The sequence below is a fragment of the Mangifera indica genome, chromosome 3, assembly GCF_011075055.1.
Source record: "Mangifera indica cultivar Alphonso chromosome 3, CATAS_Mindica_2.1, whole genome shotgun sequence".
Classification (NCBI taxonomy): domain Eukaryota; kingdom Viridiplantae; phylum Streptophyta; class Magnoliopsida; order Sapindales; family Anacardiaceae; genus Mangifera; species Mangifera indica.
In genome coordinates, this window is record NC_058139.1 from 600,152 (window position 1) to 616,184 (window position 16,033).

A 16,033-nucleotide genomic window follows, 5' to 3' on the forward strand; every position below is an offset into this window, starting at 1 on the left:
AAAATGAGATAAAATTTTAATTATTTAATATTATTGATAAAATGACAAATTTGTCCCTTCATATAACAGAAAATATGTGGGTGGATGTAACAAGATTAAACTTTAGATGGGTGTTTGAGTTTTTTATCAGACGTAAGTATGTGTTTGAGATAAGAGTAAAAAATGAGTCGGACATAGTCCTTTTCCCGTGCAATAATTGCATTTTCCTTGCGCCAATATTGGAGTATCCCCCAATGAAAGTGCACCCAATTAATTAGGTTATTTAAGTCTTAAATAATTTTATTGATAAGTTTAAGAGCCTCACAGTTTTGAAACCGGGACCTGAATTGTGAATTGACCGGTTAGACAAGATCTGAAAAATTGGCAAAACTACTAGGACATGTAATGCATCACCATGCTACTAATTTAATTTGGGGATGGATATATTGTAGATGTATATATGTTGAAGGGTAGTTGGAGGATCAGCCTGCCAAAACATTGAGCACGATTTAATGGGATTGATTGACCTAATTGATGCTCATTTATTTAGCTCCCAACTGAGGACATTAATAGTTATGGAATTATGGAACATGTGAAAATTTTGTCCATAATTTGGCCTCAACTGCAAAACTCAGAAGAACCCAGAAAAATTTAGATGCCCTATTTGCAGGGAATCCAGCAGCACACAGGTTAAATGCATAACCCCTAGCCATGAAATTTGAACTGCACTGTTTCTAGTATGTCGTTTTTCTAGTATTTTTAATCAATTATTCTATTCCTTTCCCTTGGATTATTGTCAATTTCTGTGCATTAATCCTTGCAACGGTCTACTCTCACATGGCGCCGATTTAATTTTTGAAAAATACATCACCCTAATGTCTCTTCTGTCTGACACACCGCAATTTTCTCTCCAGATTCCACAGTTAAAATACAGCTTGAGACCTTGTGACAAGCTGCAAAAATTTTGTAATGGGTAATTGTTCTTTCAAGGGGACGGCTGATGGCTTCTTAAAGTCCATCCGGATTTTAACAGATTCCGGGACTATGCTAGAGTTGAAGAGCCCGAAATTAGCTAAAGAGATTCTTGAAAACTATCCAGGCTATGCTATTTTCCCACAAGGCCATGTCTCAACACCTTTGGCTGATCATGAACACCTTCTTAGCGGCCAATTTTACCATCTTCTTCCCCTGGAAAGCAGCAGAAACAACTGGTAGAGGTAGCTGAGAAACCAGGCTTCAAATGGATGGAGCAGATGGAGCCACCAAAGGTGTCGTCTGCAGATTTTGTTGACAGTTTGGGAAGTGGATCGGCTCTTGAAGTGTTGCCATCTCAAGGGAATGGTGTTTGGAAAGTGAAGTTGGTAATCAGTACAAAGCAGTTGGGAGAAATTTTCTCAGAAGAGGTTAACACAGAGGCCTTGATTGAGAAAATGAGAATAGCGGCTGCAAGCTCAGCTAACCTCACGCCCAGGCGGACCAAGATCTCTTGGCTGGTGGGCTGGAGGAAGCCAGTATTTTCCAATGTGTTCAATCAAGGTGCCCATTGACAGTGGAAAATAAGGATCCTTAAGCCACCAGGTTACTGCAATCTTAGCTATCGCTCAAATAAGGCATTTTCTAGCTCTTTACATTTGGCTAATTTGGCCAAGCATCATGTACATATGCAAAGGGAAAATGGAGATTGCTATGTTGAATCTTTTGTTTCCTGTAGAATTATGAAAAATAATTCTATTAGGGTATTTGTCTCTTTTCATGTTTAAGTTAAATTGAATATGGGTGAATCTAATTTAAAGTGACTTGGATCAAATCCATGACTGGACTTGAATAAGCCAATTTCAAACTGAAGCTCATATTTGGTAACTTAGTGTGAGATCAACACATTTCATTTAATGACACTGTTTATCTTATTATAACAATAATGTTCATCTCATTGATAACCCTCTAATGATACTGTATACCAGTTTAAATGAGCTTGAACATTATGACTTCAATTCAAGCTTGAGACAGCCCCCAGCTTGGCTTAGTTTGAATCAACTCCACCCATAAAATTAGGTAGTCAGCTAATATTTTTCTGAGACTTTTAGCAACCAAGGGGAATCGTTATTACAGAGTTCCAACATATTCATAAGAAACCCCAAGTGGAGACATTAACACTTAATGTTTACAACCCAGGGAAACTAGAGCTTCAAAAGACAAAAGTACATATTCAAGTGGGATATTCAGAATAATGACTCCCGGATGATCTCTCACATGATCCTTGATTCCATCATTCTGATAGCTTCCTCTATAGCAGGCACATTATTTTTTAAGGCCGACCATTGTTCCTCAGTCAAGGCTATCCCTGAGGTACAGAAATGAAATTCAAACTTAGATCATCAGAACATACTATTACATTTATCATATTACCTTCACTCATTGTTTACCAAAGCAACCACAAAATTATCTAGATGATAAAATGCGGCTAGCCAGAGCCCAGAATACAGATTGCAATCATACAAATAAAACATGAAAAATACAAGCTCTGTCAATCTAGTGGTTGGGAAAGGGAGTTAGTATAACCATATTAATCTTTTGATATTAACAAATATCTGTACCTTAAGAATGAAAGTCTATGACTGAAATGACATGTTTAATTACAAATGAAGAATGTACATCAACCTGTAATCAATAGGATACTACGATCTTCACAGAACCTTTGTAACGAATTGCTACTAGACCGTTTCTAAATTAAAGTTGCATTAAAGACTCCCATCATACTAAAGGGGAGTAAATGAAATACTTTAAATTTTATAAAAACATGGAGGTACTTGGTGGAAAATTTCATAGTTGATTCTACTCTAATGTTGTTATGTAGTTTCTCAAAATAAAGAAGATTAAAAAGGTCCTGGAGAAGAAGCAAAATCATTCTCGCACCATTCATTTTATCAAATTATACTGGAGAAAGTGTGAATTAGCTTATGCAATCTAGCTCATAGGAACAACACTATTATTCTTTTTAATAGATGATATAGGAGCATTAGTATAACAGAATCTTACTGTAAAGCACGACACTAAGTAAAGTACCCGAACTTGAAGAATCCCTTATGTTTCTTCAAATAACATCATGGTTAGAATGTTAACCATCAAACAGCAACCAATGAACACATCTTAGAAATCAATCAAACACTTAGAAAACAAAAGAGCATGAAACGGTGTCCAAATGGGAATAATATTTGAATTCTATGTGCATTAAGTATATACTCTATTTACTCCAATCAACAATAGTATGGTAGAAACTTGTCAAAGCATTCTCAAATTCCCAAGGTCTTGATAGGGCTAGAGGCTTCATATAAAAAAAAGATTCATAAAACCTATACACCAAAGAAGGTAAAGATAAAGGCTGAAAGAAAACTCTGTTACACATATGCAGCACATGGAAAGTAAAATTTTTAGCAAATTTAGATAATACTGCCACTTTTATTTCTGTGCATGACTTAAGAACAATGAATTGTAAAGCAGATAAAATTAAAGAAATGGACCCAAAAAAAAAAAAAAAATCCTTATCATTCCTAACTGTGCAATGAAACAGTGTCATTTGACCTTGTTCACCACCTATAATTTTCGAGGATTACAAAATATTTGCACATGGTTCCACAATAAATAACATATTTCCATTCAACTTTCTCCTAATCATGCTAAGCTCAAGCAGTGTCAATGTTAGCACCTCAGCCAAGAGGGAAGCGTAAGGTAGAGGGCAGAAAATCAGAGCACAAAGGGACCACAGCTGGAAATGAGAGTTTGGAAGCTTCTCCATCTCCAATCATTGTGAGTGCCACGTACCCCAATGGTTCATCTCTAGGAGGAAATTAAAGATACAAGGAGGAAACAAAAGTGGGATATTACAGGAAATTGGCAAGGAGAATGATTGTTTGGTTTTGGATAGCCATAGGCTGATAGGTTGGTCCGGACTCATCGAATTGCTGCATTTTCTTACTATTTCATCTTTGGACATTGCTAGAGACTTCCATAAATATTGAGGAATTCTCTCTCTCTCTCTCTCTCTCTCTCTCTCTCTCTATATATATATATATATAGAGCAATTGTTTCCAGTGTTAACTTTTCTCGGAATTTGTTATTTATGTTCTAAAGCAGGTGCTGAAATTCTGGGTTGCTAATAGTCAATAAATAACAGCCAATCTATCCAACACTCGAGCCTATAAATCAATAACAACAAATAGACTAATGATCTAACAGTCTCAGATGTTCTTTTTAATTCTCCCAAATGGGTTCCTACATTTTCTTCTCCAATTACTCAACAAAAAAAATACATAACCAAGAGTAAAGAAAGAGAAATAGAATAATCCGAAATGACAAACCTTTAGCAGAAGGAAGTTCTTTGTCATCTTTCTTATAATACTCCCTTATCGAAACCAAAGTCTTCCCTCTGAAATCTTGAATCGTCACTCTTCTCTTATCAGACAGCTACATAAAAACAAAAAGCATTTTATACAAAAATAAAAAAAATTTCACAGAACCCAAAAAAAAAAAACCTAACCTTGCAAATAATGAGATTACCCTCATCATCATACTCCTCATCTACGTTCTTAGCTTCTTGTTCTTCTTGCTCCACCTCTTGCTCTTGTTCTTGTTTAGACTTTTCTTCTTGTTCTTCGAGGAAGGAATTGACCACGGTTCTAACAAAAGCCTTGTACTGCGATTGAGAGAGGTCCAAACCCATCTTCTCGGAGGCTTGTTTTCTAATCTGGTACTCTGTCGTTTCACTCATATCTGAATGTTCCAGGATTTTCCGCACCGTCTCTTCGATTTTCTTCTTCATTTCTGCTTCCATTTTGGGGTTTTTTTGTTTCCCTCAGTATGAAATTCGCCGTCAGAGCTCTACAGCAGTAGCCGAAAGGATACATCCGCATGATGTGAAAACGGGGTTATCATATACGGAAAGGTGTAGTGTAAATTTTGACGTGTTCTATTATTATTGGTCCACTCATATAGCTAAACTATATGCCGACTAGATACAATAATGATGCACGGTTTCCAGAATTAAAAGCCATTTAATCATTGCGGTTAAAATCATCCAAAAACATACTAATGTTTCTTTCAGTACAGAGATAGATTCGGATTGAGTAAATTCGAACTCAAAAACACATTTGACTCAAATGAGTCCGATTCTAGTTGGAGTTTTGGTTCATAATTGATTTTGAATATATTTCTATTATCTCTTTGAGGCTCTATTTATCTACCTGTGACACTGTTTACTCTACTGGTAGTATTATTGATCTTGTCACTAACCTCCAACAAAACTATGCACTAAGTCAAACTAGATATTACAAATTTGAGTCAAACTTAAGCCACCTCTTCTCAGGCCCTGAGAGAACAAAATTGCAATAACCTCTTTTTCAGGCTCTCAGAGAAATAAATTGTAATATGAGAGAAGCAAGGAGGTCAATCTCTTTCAGATATACAATATGGAAATTGACACTGCAATGTAAATTGCCTTTCATCTTGACCACAAAAGAATCTACTTTCTTACATGAAGACTAGTCTAAGTTTTTCATACAGAATAGGATAGTCAATAGCAAATTATGAGGAATCATAAATGGCACACAAAACCTACACCAACATATCACCCTCCAACAATGCTACTGGGCTCTGCACATTCTAAGAATCATCCCTTGAGCAACCTTCAACGAAACTATGTACCAACTCGAACACTACAGAGAGGCACATCACATCTCTTTCACTGAAGCTTACTTCTTGAATTCCACTGGACCTTGTTTTTTGCTGCAAGTGTACATATTAATATATCAGCTCAAAGTTGTTAATTCAGCAAAATGTTAAATGCAGATTTAGAAAAGAATGACAGAAGAAAGATCAATCAGGCAAATGAAGTTAATAGGATTTCAACTGGCCACAACCCTTCAATGGAAGAAAAAAAATACCAGATAAAAAGCACCGAAGCCTGAATCTTCCAGATACCTGTTTCCTAGTTTTGCTGGTTAAAACAGTGTAAAAAATGTACACACGCCATAAGAAGAGACTCATGAAGCATCGGCTATTACTACAGCGTGCATTTGGTATGTCTTTGTTAATGATAAAAGAGTGATTTGAATGTAAAATTCCCAGCTTAAATTCTTTAAACAGATATAAACGAACTAATCTTAGATACTGTATTACACAAAGCTGAAATGCACCTTAATGACATACCACATATTGAACTCAAACAAACTGGATTCACCAACAGATACAAGCAATCTGGGCATATATAGTAATTTGAAGGTCCTTTTTTACTAGTTCTTTTGACATCAAACAGACTACATAACACATCATATTTCTATCATTGCACACTAATGTAGTGTACAACAAGGCCACACAATGCGAGGACTCCCAAGAAGTTTTCAGTGATGATGCCTCTAAATCAAATCATGTTATTAGAAGTTAAAACATTCAAGCCATCAACACTACGTAAGTGCATTCTTTGTAATGGCAAAGTCATCAAAATGACGCTACAAACAAATTTAATGAAACTAACTAGGCATGAAATCACCTTGACTCAACCTCACTGCCGGTACTCACAGCAGGAGGTCTTCTTTCACCCCTTCCAAAGGCAACTTCATCCATGCTTTGCCCCTGTCGCCGATACCGGCCACCAGATGCCAGAAATCCGGGACAGGGCCTGTAAGCCTTTATTGGCCACCAACCAAACCCTGGAACTGTTGCAATCCCACCTTGAATCCTTCCCTCACCATTGCATCCTCTCTCCATTTCCTGTCTGCCACACCCCTTACAACCACTGTCCAAAAATTTGTTCCAGAAACTTAAATTAAACTAAGTTCTTATTCATACAGCCTTCCAATAACCAATAATCTCAAAGGTGTAATTTTTTTTCAAAAATAAATTCATACAAACTAAAATATACAAAACCCATGTGAGATGACATGATTAGTAGGGTGAAAAGCAAAGATGAAGCTAAAAATTGAAACAAATAACTAAGTTTCTCAAATTTGTTACTAGTGTGAATAACCAGAACAGAATCCGGGTGAGCTGTAGACTAGGGAAAGAGCAAGCGTTTACCTAAAAGGAAGGTTGCCAGGTTCCTTGGTGGCAGAGGCAGGAACTGGATCAGAGGTTGGAGGAGAGGGGTCCTCTTCTACAACAGAAACTGAAGAAGAAGAGGAGTGAAGGATTGAAGTTGAAGGCTTGAAAGGGTATTTGATTGAAGTAAATGAGGGATAAAACCATGAGTTAGAGAGAGTGATGGAAGGGCGTTGAGTTTCGTGAGGCGTTGGTACAGAGAAAAGGGCTGTTGCAGCCATTCTCTACTCCTTCCTACGCCTTAGAGAGCTTCAGTTCAAAAACAGGAAAAGGTGTCATGAGAGCCACTGAATTTGAGATGAGATACATATTCCTGGTTATATGACGTTTTCATTGTAAAATTGAAGACGACGTGTCGTCGCCAAATGAAACAAAAACAAAGTGAAAAATTAAGGTTCCACCGAGATTTGAACTCGGGTTACTGGATTCAGAGTCCAATGTCCTGACCACTAGACCATGGAACCTCTCAGTGACCTGTTCCGCTTTTGTAAATTTAGAATATTTTTATGGCAATATTATTAGTCCCCCAATTTTAGCGAAATGTCCTTTGTAACACACTAAAAAATGACATCAGACTGGTAGTCACCGGATGTTTGTAAGATAGGGTTCAATTATAACCCTCCAAACTTTTTACTGTTAACAGTCAAAATTTTGAAAAGCAATTGTCGCAGAGGGACAAGGTCCGTCTCTTGCCTCAAAGAAATTGCAGCAGAACTATGAAAAGAAACCCAACACCCTTGCACCCTTTGCAAGCAGAGTGGATTCAAATCCCGAACAAAAATTCAATATACTCAATTCAAACTTGAGTTTGTTAATGAGTCAAAACTGATAAACTTCAATTTAGTTCAACTCACTCAACCCGAATATAGATTCCAACCTAGCCCAATACAATTCGAATCCACCCCTATCTGCAAGAATTAACATTCCAATGAGGCAACAATCCTCAATTCCCAACCAAGTAAAATCCCACTTACATATTAAAGTAAAATTTTAACAATCTGAATAAGTACACATAACAACTGAGACATAATATCAGCGTATCGCCCCATCCATATTCTGGAATTTCACCTTTCTGCATATAAACGGTTTCACTTACCATTTCAATTTTTGTAAATCCATTCACTTGAATTGTGGCTTTGGAATCATTGGTCATGTATTTACCCGTGTAAAAAATGAAGTGAAAAATTACAAAAAGAAAATAATGGAAATTATAAAGCAAAGAATAGACAGAGAAATGCGACAAAAAGGACCTCTTCTACCACAAAACAACCAAAAATGGAGGTTGGAAAAGCTTAAAGGACCTTCCAATGAAATCATAGACAAATTCAAGCGACTTGCTCATCCTAATAATATCACTATTTCTGTATCCAGTATATCCAAGTTATCAATGGTATCATCTTCTTTTTTCTCTTTACGCATGCACAACTTGTTGATTCACCTCTCCATCAATAAGCATCACTGAACTGTGATGGTGCACCATGTACCACCGTCCATTATGAAATTCAAACACATTTGTCATGTTAAATGGCCCCGCATCGATGTCTATATAGGTTTTCATGGTAACCCAAGCTATGTCTGTCTGCACCCGAGCCTTTACATCCTGAACCTGAAAATCAACCCCTTGTTCCCAATTAAATGCAAGCTGCCAACTCTGAATCACAGAGTTATATCTGAAAATAAAGAAAAATAGAAAATAAAAAAACAGTTGACTCCCTCCTGCTTAATTTAATGAAACATGCAGATAGTAAACTCAATTTAGAGGTAGGCAGATGCTAATTTTTAAGAACCTTGAGACTGCAATTGCACTAACAAGTAACATTTTAACAAATTTCCAGCAAAAATAAACTCCTTCACGAACAATATTATCTTTCGAAGGGGGAAAAAAATCCTTCAGACTACCTAACCAAGAATCTGGAGCAATTCTAACAAATCAAAGCACAAGTAATAACGAGTTCGAGCCACATCATCATGCATTAGAAGTTTGAATGTGTTTTCATGGTATATTCATCTCATCATGTTCTAATTTCCGAAAGAGATAACATAAAAGATAATTCCCTTTTGTACCACCTCTTCTTTCCCAAACCTACAAGACTATAAGACAGCCTGTACAATCTACACTTCCAATCGCATATTGTTGTGTTTCACACTCAACTTGTATTAATCACACATAATAGGCAGCACAATCATGGGCAAATAAATTTAAAACTAGGAATTTTTATAGTTCTATTTTCCTACTTCATAATTTACAACTCTTATCAACTTTGGGAAAGATAAAGTGTTCATCCTTTCACTTCATTATCAATTTCTCTTTTCAACATCTCTTCCTGCATATGCAAGTGCTTTCCTAGAATTGTGAAGTTAATTTTTTTTCCCAAAAGGCAGACTCTGAGTATGCGATACCATGATATAAATATTTTATATCAGCACCCAACACTCATGATAAATGCTACTTCACACACAATAGATAACACAGCCTAACAAACACACAAGACAACCACAATATACATGTGAATTTAAAAAGGCTTTCTACTTTACGACAGTGTCACCATTTCCCCCTATGGTCAACACTCAAAACTCATGCAGATCCCTGGTTACACAGGGGAACAAGGGACAAATTTCATATAAATAGCACATGCATAGACTCATGTTTATCTAGATTTTATAAGTATGATGATGACTATTTATATCCACATATCTATTACCTATCACAAATATGTTCATCTTACATGTCTACAACCCAATACAACAAAACATCACACATATAGGCCATAAAGAATATATGAACTAAGCTGAATTACTGTCGAAAATATATATTGAGCTTATAAGAATGAAGATTGAAACTCATATTATACAAAACCAATTGACTTGTGTTAAGGTCCAATCTGTGCACTTATATACCACTTATATTATTCAAGTTTATTAGATGTGAGACTTTTTTTTTATTTTTTTATTTGAGGCTCCAACACCCCTGCTTAAATACAATCACCTAGACTATTAAACCTACCTTTTGACACAACCGGTTTTTGTTTACTGGTTGCATTGTCAATTGTATCTAAGAACATTTAAGTTGTTAAACCCGTCATTTTGCTCGTGCTCTAGTACCATATCGGAAATATATATTGGGCTTACAAGTATGAAAATTGAAACTCATATTACACAAAACCAATTGTTTTTTTTTTTTTTTTTTTGGTGTCAATAAAAGAAAGAAAAAGGTACACAACTTAAAAGATTGTGCAGTTAAAACCCTAACTTTCAAAGTGAGATAGGAGGCATCATACCCTGAAAAAAGTTCTCCTGATGCATGAATACACTTTACATAATCTGCATTAAGCCAGAAATGACTCATCGCGGGAAGGGACCTCTCTCTGATGATGTTAAAAAACTCTGCATTCACATTCACAATAGCTCTGGTAGCTGCATAATAGGCTTTCCAACCACGGACCGGCATCACACTATCTTGCTCCCATGTAAAATCCTAAGGAAAAAAACACAGAAAAAGAAAACATTAAGGACATCTTTTGAAAATTCCTTCTGTTCTCTGAGAACCTATTGAAGTGGGCTTTGCTCAAGATTATTTGGGTTAACTTAGTTAACAATAAAAAACAAAAAATATAAAAGTATAATGCGGCGATTCAATTTAATTTACAGAACTTCTGAATGATTACATTTACATTACCTTATGATAAAGAGCTTTCCAAGCATTATCATCATTAGCAGCTTTTCTCATCAAAGAATTAGTCATCGAAAGCCGACACAAACTCGGATAATCCAAATAACTGAGCGCGTGCGTCGTAATCTCAGGGACCAACTGCTCCATCATCGACGCGCCGCTTCCACGCTCCGGCGCCTCCACCGTCATACTTCTCTCTACCTCCAACATCTCCGACTCCGCGGATTCTTGATTATTTGCCACAACACCGTTGCAGGCACACGAGCAATTACACGCCTTCTTCTTCTCCGACGCGGCAGCACCAGTGCTGTCCGTTCTTTTCGGAGATTTCGTCGATCGGACGGCGGCGAGAGCGAGAAGTAGACAAAAAAGCGTAAAAACCCCGGCTACGAGAGATTGAGGCGAGAAAAAAGTAGGGGTGGTAATCTCCATTCATAAGACATAAGAGCTACGAAGAACATGAAACCCTAGGATTTTGCGTTGTTAAAATATGATAAGGACAAAAAAAAAAAAAATACAGAGAATGAAGTCGTTGCGGTTCCCCTTTTTGTTTATCTTGTTTCAATTGTTTGTTTCTGAAAAAACCCTAAAATTCTTGTGATAATTATTTTGTTTTGTTTTGTTTTTGAGAGTGATTAGAAGAAGGAAAAAGGAGAGAGAGGGAGCTTTGCAGCTCGTGAGCCGTAACTGACAGAGATGAAAGTCGAGCGTGTGAGTGTGGGTGGGACTGGGGTAAGGGTTAAGGTTGAAATACTAACAAGGGAAATTTTAAAAAATGGCCAAAATGCCCTCTCATTAAACAAAAATACCCAAAATTACTATTTTCAAGCCAAAAGGCCCAAAATCACTGTTTCAAAAAAAAAAATGCCTATGACTTTTTTTAATACCAAAACTACCCTTCCCCTCATATTTATTAACTCTCCCACTTATTATGGGGTTTTAATGTAATTTTAGATAAATATGAGAGGTTTTTGGATATTTTACATTATAAAGGTATTTTGATATTTATTTATTTATTTCAAACTTTTTCTAAAATGTCAAAATTACCCTTCCCTTCATTTATATAACTCCCCTCACTCATTATGGGGATTAAAATAATTTTAGATAAATATGAGGGGTTTTTGGATATTTTACATTGTAAAGGCATTTTCATTTTTCAACTTTTAGAATTCGAATTTTAGTTCCGTTTTTTCGAATTTCACCGTTTTACGATATATCGACTCGTATTTTTCAGATTTATGAAGAATTTTCCATTTGTTGCCATTCTAGGGTTTTTCAACTTTTAGAATTCGAATTTCAGTTCCGTTTTTTCGGATTTCATCGTTTTACGAGATATGGACTCGTATTTTTCAGATTTCCGAAGGATTTTTCGTTTGTTGCCATTTTAGGGTTTTTCAACTTTTAGAATTCGAATTTCAGTTTCGTTTTTTCGGATTTCACCGTTTTACGAGATATCGACTCGTATTTTTCAGATTTCTGAAGGATTTTTCGATTGTTGTCATTCTAGGGTTTTTCAACTTTTAGAATTCGAATTTTAGTTCAGTTTTTTTGAATTTCACCGTTTGACGAGATATCGACTCGTATTTTTCAGATTTCTGAAAGATTTTCCGTTTGTTACCATTCTAGGGTTTTTCAACTTTTAGAATTTGAATTTTAGTTCCGTTTTTTCGAATTTTACCGTTTTACGAGATATCGACTCGTATTTTTCAGATTTCTGAAGGATTTTTTGATTGTTGCCATTTTAGGGTTTTCCAACTTTTAGAATTCGAATTTTAGTTCAATTTTTTCGAATTTCACCGTTTGACGAGATATCGACTCGTATTTTTCAGATTTCTGAAAGATTTTCCGTTTGTTACCATTCTAGGGTTTTTCAACTTTTAGAATTTGAATTTTAGTTCCGTTTTTTCGAATTTTACCGTTTTACGAGATATCGACTCGTATTTTTCAGATTTCTGAAGGATTTTTTGATTGTTGCCATTTTAGGGTTTTCCAACTTTTAGAATTCGAATTTTAGTTCAGTTTTTTCGAATTTCACCGTTTGACGAGATATCGACTCATATTTTTCAGATTTCTGAAGGATTTTCTGTTTGTTGTCATTCTAGGGTTTTTCAACTTATAGAAGTTGAATTTCAGTTTCGTTTTTTCAGATTTCACCGTTTTACGAGATATCAACTGGTATTTTTCAGATTTCTGAAGAATTTTTCGATTGTTTTCATTCTAAGGTTTTTTAACTTTTAAAATTCGAATTTCAGTTCCGTTTTTTCGGATTTCATCGTTTTACGAGATATGGACTCGTATTTTTCAGATTTTCGAAGGATTTTTCGTTTGTTGCCATTTTAGGGTTTTTCAACTTTTAGAATTCAAATTTCAATTTCGTTTTTTCGGATTTCACCGTTTTACGAGATATCGACTCGTATTTTTCAGATTTCTGAAGGATTTTTCGTTTGTTGCCATTTTAGGGTTTTTCAACTTTTAGAATTCGAATTTCAGTTTCGTTTTTTCGGATTTCACCGTTTTACGAGATATCGACTCGTATTTTTCATATTTCTGAAGGATTTTTCGATTGTTGTCATTCTAGGGTTTTTCAACTTTTAGAATTCGAATTTTAGTTCAGTTTTTTTGAATTTCACCGTTTGACGAGATATCGATTCGTATTTTTCAGATTTCTGAAGGATTTTCTGTTTGTTGCCATTCTAGGGTTTTTCAACTTATAGAAGTTGAATTTCAGTTTCGTTTTTTCAGATTTCACCGTTTTACGAGATATCAACTTGTATTTTTCAGATTTCTAAAGAATTTTTCGATTATTTTCATTCTAAGGTTTTTTAACTTTTAGAATTCGAATTTCAGTTCCGTTTTTTTGAATTTCACCGTTTGACGAGATATCGACTCGTATTTTTCAGATTTCCGAAGGATTTTTCGTTTGTTGCCATTCTAGGGTTTTTCAACTTTTAGAATTTGAATTTCAGTTCTGTTTTTTTGGATTTCATCGTTTTACGAGATATCGACTCGTATTTTTCAGATTTTTAAAGAATTTTTCGATTGTTTCCATTTTAGGGTTTTTCAACTTTTAGAATTCATGACAAGATTATTTAAAAAATGAACTCAAATACGATACACATCCATATATAACCACAAATAAAGTATATCATATACATATGAACATACACTAAATATATACATCTAAACATAGGAATAACTATAAATATACATCCGTGAGCTACTCAATACAATGAAAATACAACTGTGTCGCTAATCGTCGACGCATAGAGGTAGACGACTCTCGGGGAAAAACGTAGCTCCGTGCCAACGCCAAACACTCAAAAAATCGCAACATAAAGACGCCACAGTCACCGGAGCCCAACCCCTGCTGAGGGACATCCGACGCTCGATGTAAAGTGAGGGGATCACGTCGTGGAGTCCTCCTAGAAGCTGTCCAAAAAGTCGTCGCCTCTAATAACGCGGGAATAAAGGTCATGTACGGTCGCATGCGCTGCTCCAGAGTCCCTATATTCCCCGAATATGAAACATCTGAATCGTACACCGTAATCGACCACTCACGGAAATCTATAACTCCGGCGACCCAATGTGCGTTCTCGAAGTTTATAGGGATGAAAACTTATAAACAATGAGACATTTTAGTTACTTATCGTTGTCGTTAACCAATTGAATATAATAGAAATATATATAAACTCTACCTGATCGACCATCCCCCATGGTTTGTACAATAACCCCGGGGTGTACGATGCATCAACCATCCTCGTGAAGAGCCCCGAAAACTCAAACTCTCCAATCGGTGTGGTCTGCCAACTCTTCCAGGCCATCTCAATATGGCCTCCGAAGAATGTGTGGGCAGTCGTCCAACGCTGTGAGATAGTCGACTGGTGATCATCCTGCTGCCGACGTAATAAAGCCAAAAAGGAATCCACATGCTAAAATAGTATAAACAAGTTCACGTGTTAGTTATTAATAAATATATCTAGCTTTTTATCAAATTATATAGTATAGACAACTCACATCGTCGGTCAACCATTCGCGCAACTCTACAACAAGCCTCCAGAAGCTGTCCTTTGACTTCGACCCGATGAAGTAGACATCATGTGAGTTGGAAGCCGCGGCGCTGGTGTACCACGTGAGGAAAGATTCCTCACGCTCAGAGGCAGAGGATGGAATGGTCGTAGGTCGCCGTTTCGCCCTCCCTTTGAGTGGATTCATATACGGGGTGCGAACCAGCGGACCCTTCCGGATGATCCGGCCACGTGCTGTACGAATCATCTGTATGATCCCAAAAAAATAATTAATTCATCATTCATCTTACGCAATAATTAGCATTAATCGATTTATCTTACCTTCTCCACGTATGCGGGAGGAGGTTTAGCTGGAGAATCTTGAAACACGGTCAAGTCCACCACGCGTGCTCCCTCGACAGACTAGAAAATACAAATTTTGAACATCTCAATGACCAGTATATACAACTATTTATATACTAAGTATAATTGATATACCTCAATAGGGATGACCTCAAAATCGTCCTCCTGGAAGTCCTCCTCCTGTGAACCAATATCCACAATTTTTTTGGTCGAGCTCGGGATATCAGCAAGTAACCATAATCGCTCGTCCTGAAAAATAGTCAAAACATCATTAAATAAATAATATAATTGAAAAGACAGATCAATCAATGACAATTTAAAAATAAAGTTAACCTGAACTTTCGGGGAAGGTGTTTAGAAAGAACCCTCGATCGATGCAACAGAAGGACTAACCGGTGCGTCCTCCGGGTCACTACCCTAAGATATTAGTAATAATAACTTAATTAGTGATATTTCATATATAACAATACTATAATATAATAATGACATTTAATAATAAATATAAATTTGAAATATCATACGGACCTCGTGTGGGTGACGGGATGGTATTGCGGTATCAACAGGGGATGTCGGTGGGATATCCTCGTCCCTCTCCTGTGCGAATGTAATAATAGTTGTCAGAATAATAACACTGTAGACATTTTATGTAAGTAATAAATTAAAAGTGATTTTACAACCTGAGCGACGGAGGCTGGATATGTACGCGTGATGATGTCCTCCAAACGAGTCATACGATCCTCTAATCGAGTCATTTGGGAAGAGACATCGTCACGTAATCGGGCCATCTGGGAAGAGATATCGTCACGAAAACTCGATATCTCACGTAAAATCGTAGCACTCCAGTGTGCTAATGTAGCATCTAATGTAGCAAAACTGGGTGATAGGAATGGGGGACATTGCTCGGTGGCATGATGGGTGGAATCGTCCT

At 36.4% G+C, this 16,033-nt stretch overlaps 3 protein-coding genes and 1 non-coding gene across 5 annotated transcripts; all 4 read right to left on the reverse strand.

The window, feature by feature from the left end:
* Nucleotides 1-1,906: 1,906 nt before the first annotated feature.
* LOC123211904 (RNA polymerase II transcriptional coactivator KELP) lies at nucleotides 1,907-4,882 on the reverse strand. The gene is made up of 3 exons (XM_044630872.1): nucleotides 4,514-4,882; nucleotides 4,335-4,440; nucleotides 1,907-2,320 (listed from the first exon to the last, which is right to left on the reverse strand). The coding sequence occupies exons 1-3, from the start codon at nucleotides 4,805-4,807 to the stop codon at nucleotides 2,226-2,228; spliced, it is 495 nt and encodes a 164-aa protein (XP_044486807.1). The 5' UTR covers nucleotides 4,808-4,882; the 3' UTR covers nucleotides 1,907-2,225.
* Nucleotides 4,883-5,355: 473 nt separating this feature from the next.
* LOC123211903 lies at nucleotides 5,356-7,372 on the reverse strand. Its single transcript, XM_044630871.1, has 3 exons — nucleotides 7,048-7,372; nucleotides 6,521-6,766; nucleotides 5,356-5,757 (listed from the first exon to the last, which is right to left on the reverse strand). The coding sequence occupies exons 1-3, from the start codon at nucleotides 7,287-7,289 to the stop codon at nucleotides 5,724-5,726; spliced, it is 522 nt and encodes a 173-aa protein (XP_044486806.1). The 5' UTR covers nucleotides 7,290-7,372; the 3' UTR covers nucleotides 5,356-5,723.
* Nucleotides 7,373-7,460: 88 nt separating this feature from the next.
* TRNAQ-CUG lies at nucleotides 7,461-7,532 on the reverse strand. The gene has a single exon. It is a non-coding gene; the product is annotated as a tRNA-Gln (tRNA).
* Nucleotides 7,533-8,137: 605 nt separating this feature from the next.
* Nucleotides 8,138-11,474, reverse strand: LOC123212566 (F-box protein SKIP8-like). Of its 2 annotated transcripts, none has more exons than XM_044631745.1 (3): nucleotides 10,745-11,474; nucleotides 10,347-10,543; nucleotides 8,138-8,674 (listed from the first exon to the last, which is right to left on the reverse strand). In XM_044631745.1, exons 1-3 carry the CDS (start codon nucleotides 11,168-11,170, stop codon nucleotides 8,662-8,664), a joined length of 636 nt encoding a protein of 211 aa, XP_044487680.1. In that variant the 5' UTR covers nucleotides 11,171-11,474; the 3' UTR covers nucleotides 8,138-8,661. The 2 variants fall into 2 exon arrangements, with proteins under 2 accessions (XP_044487680.1, XP_044487679.1); XM_044631744.1 differs by having other exon boundaries at nucleotides 8,138-8,738.
* Nucleotides 11,475-16,033: the final 4,559 nt, after the last annotated feature.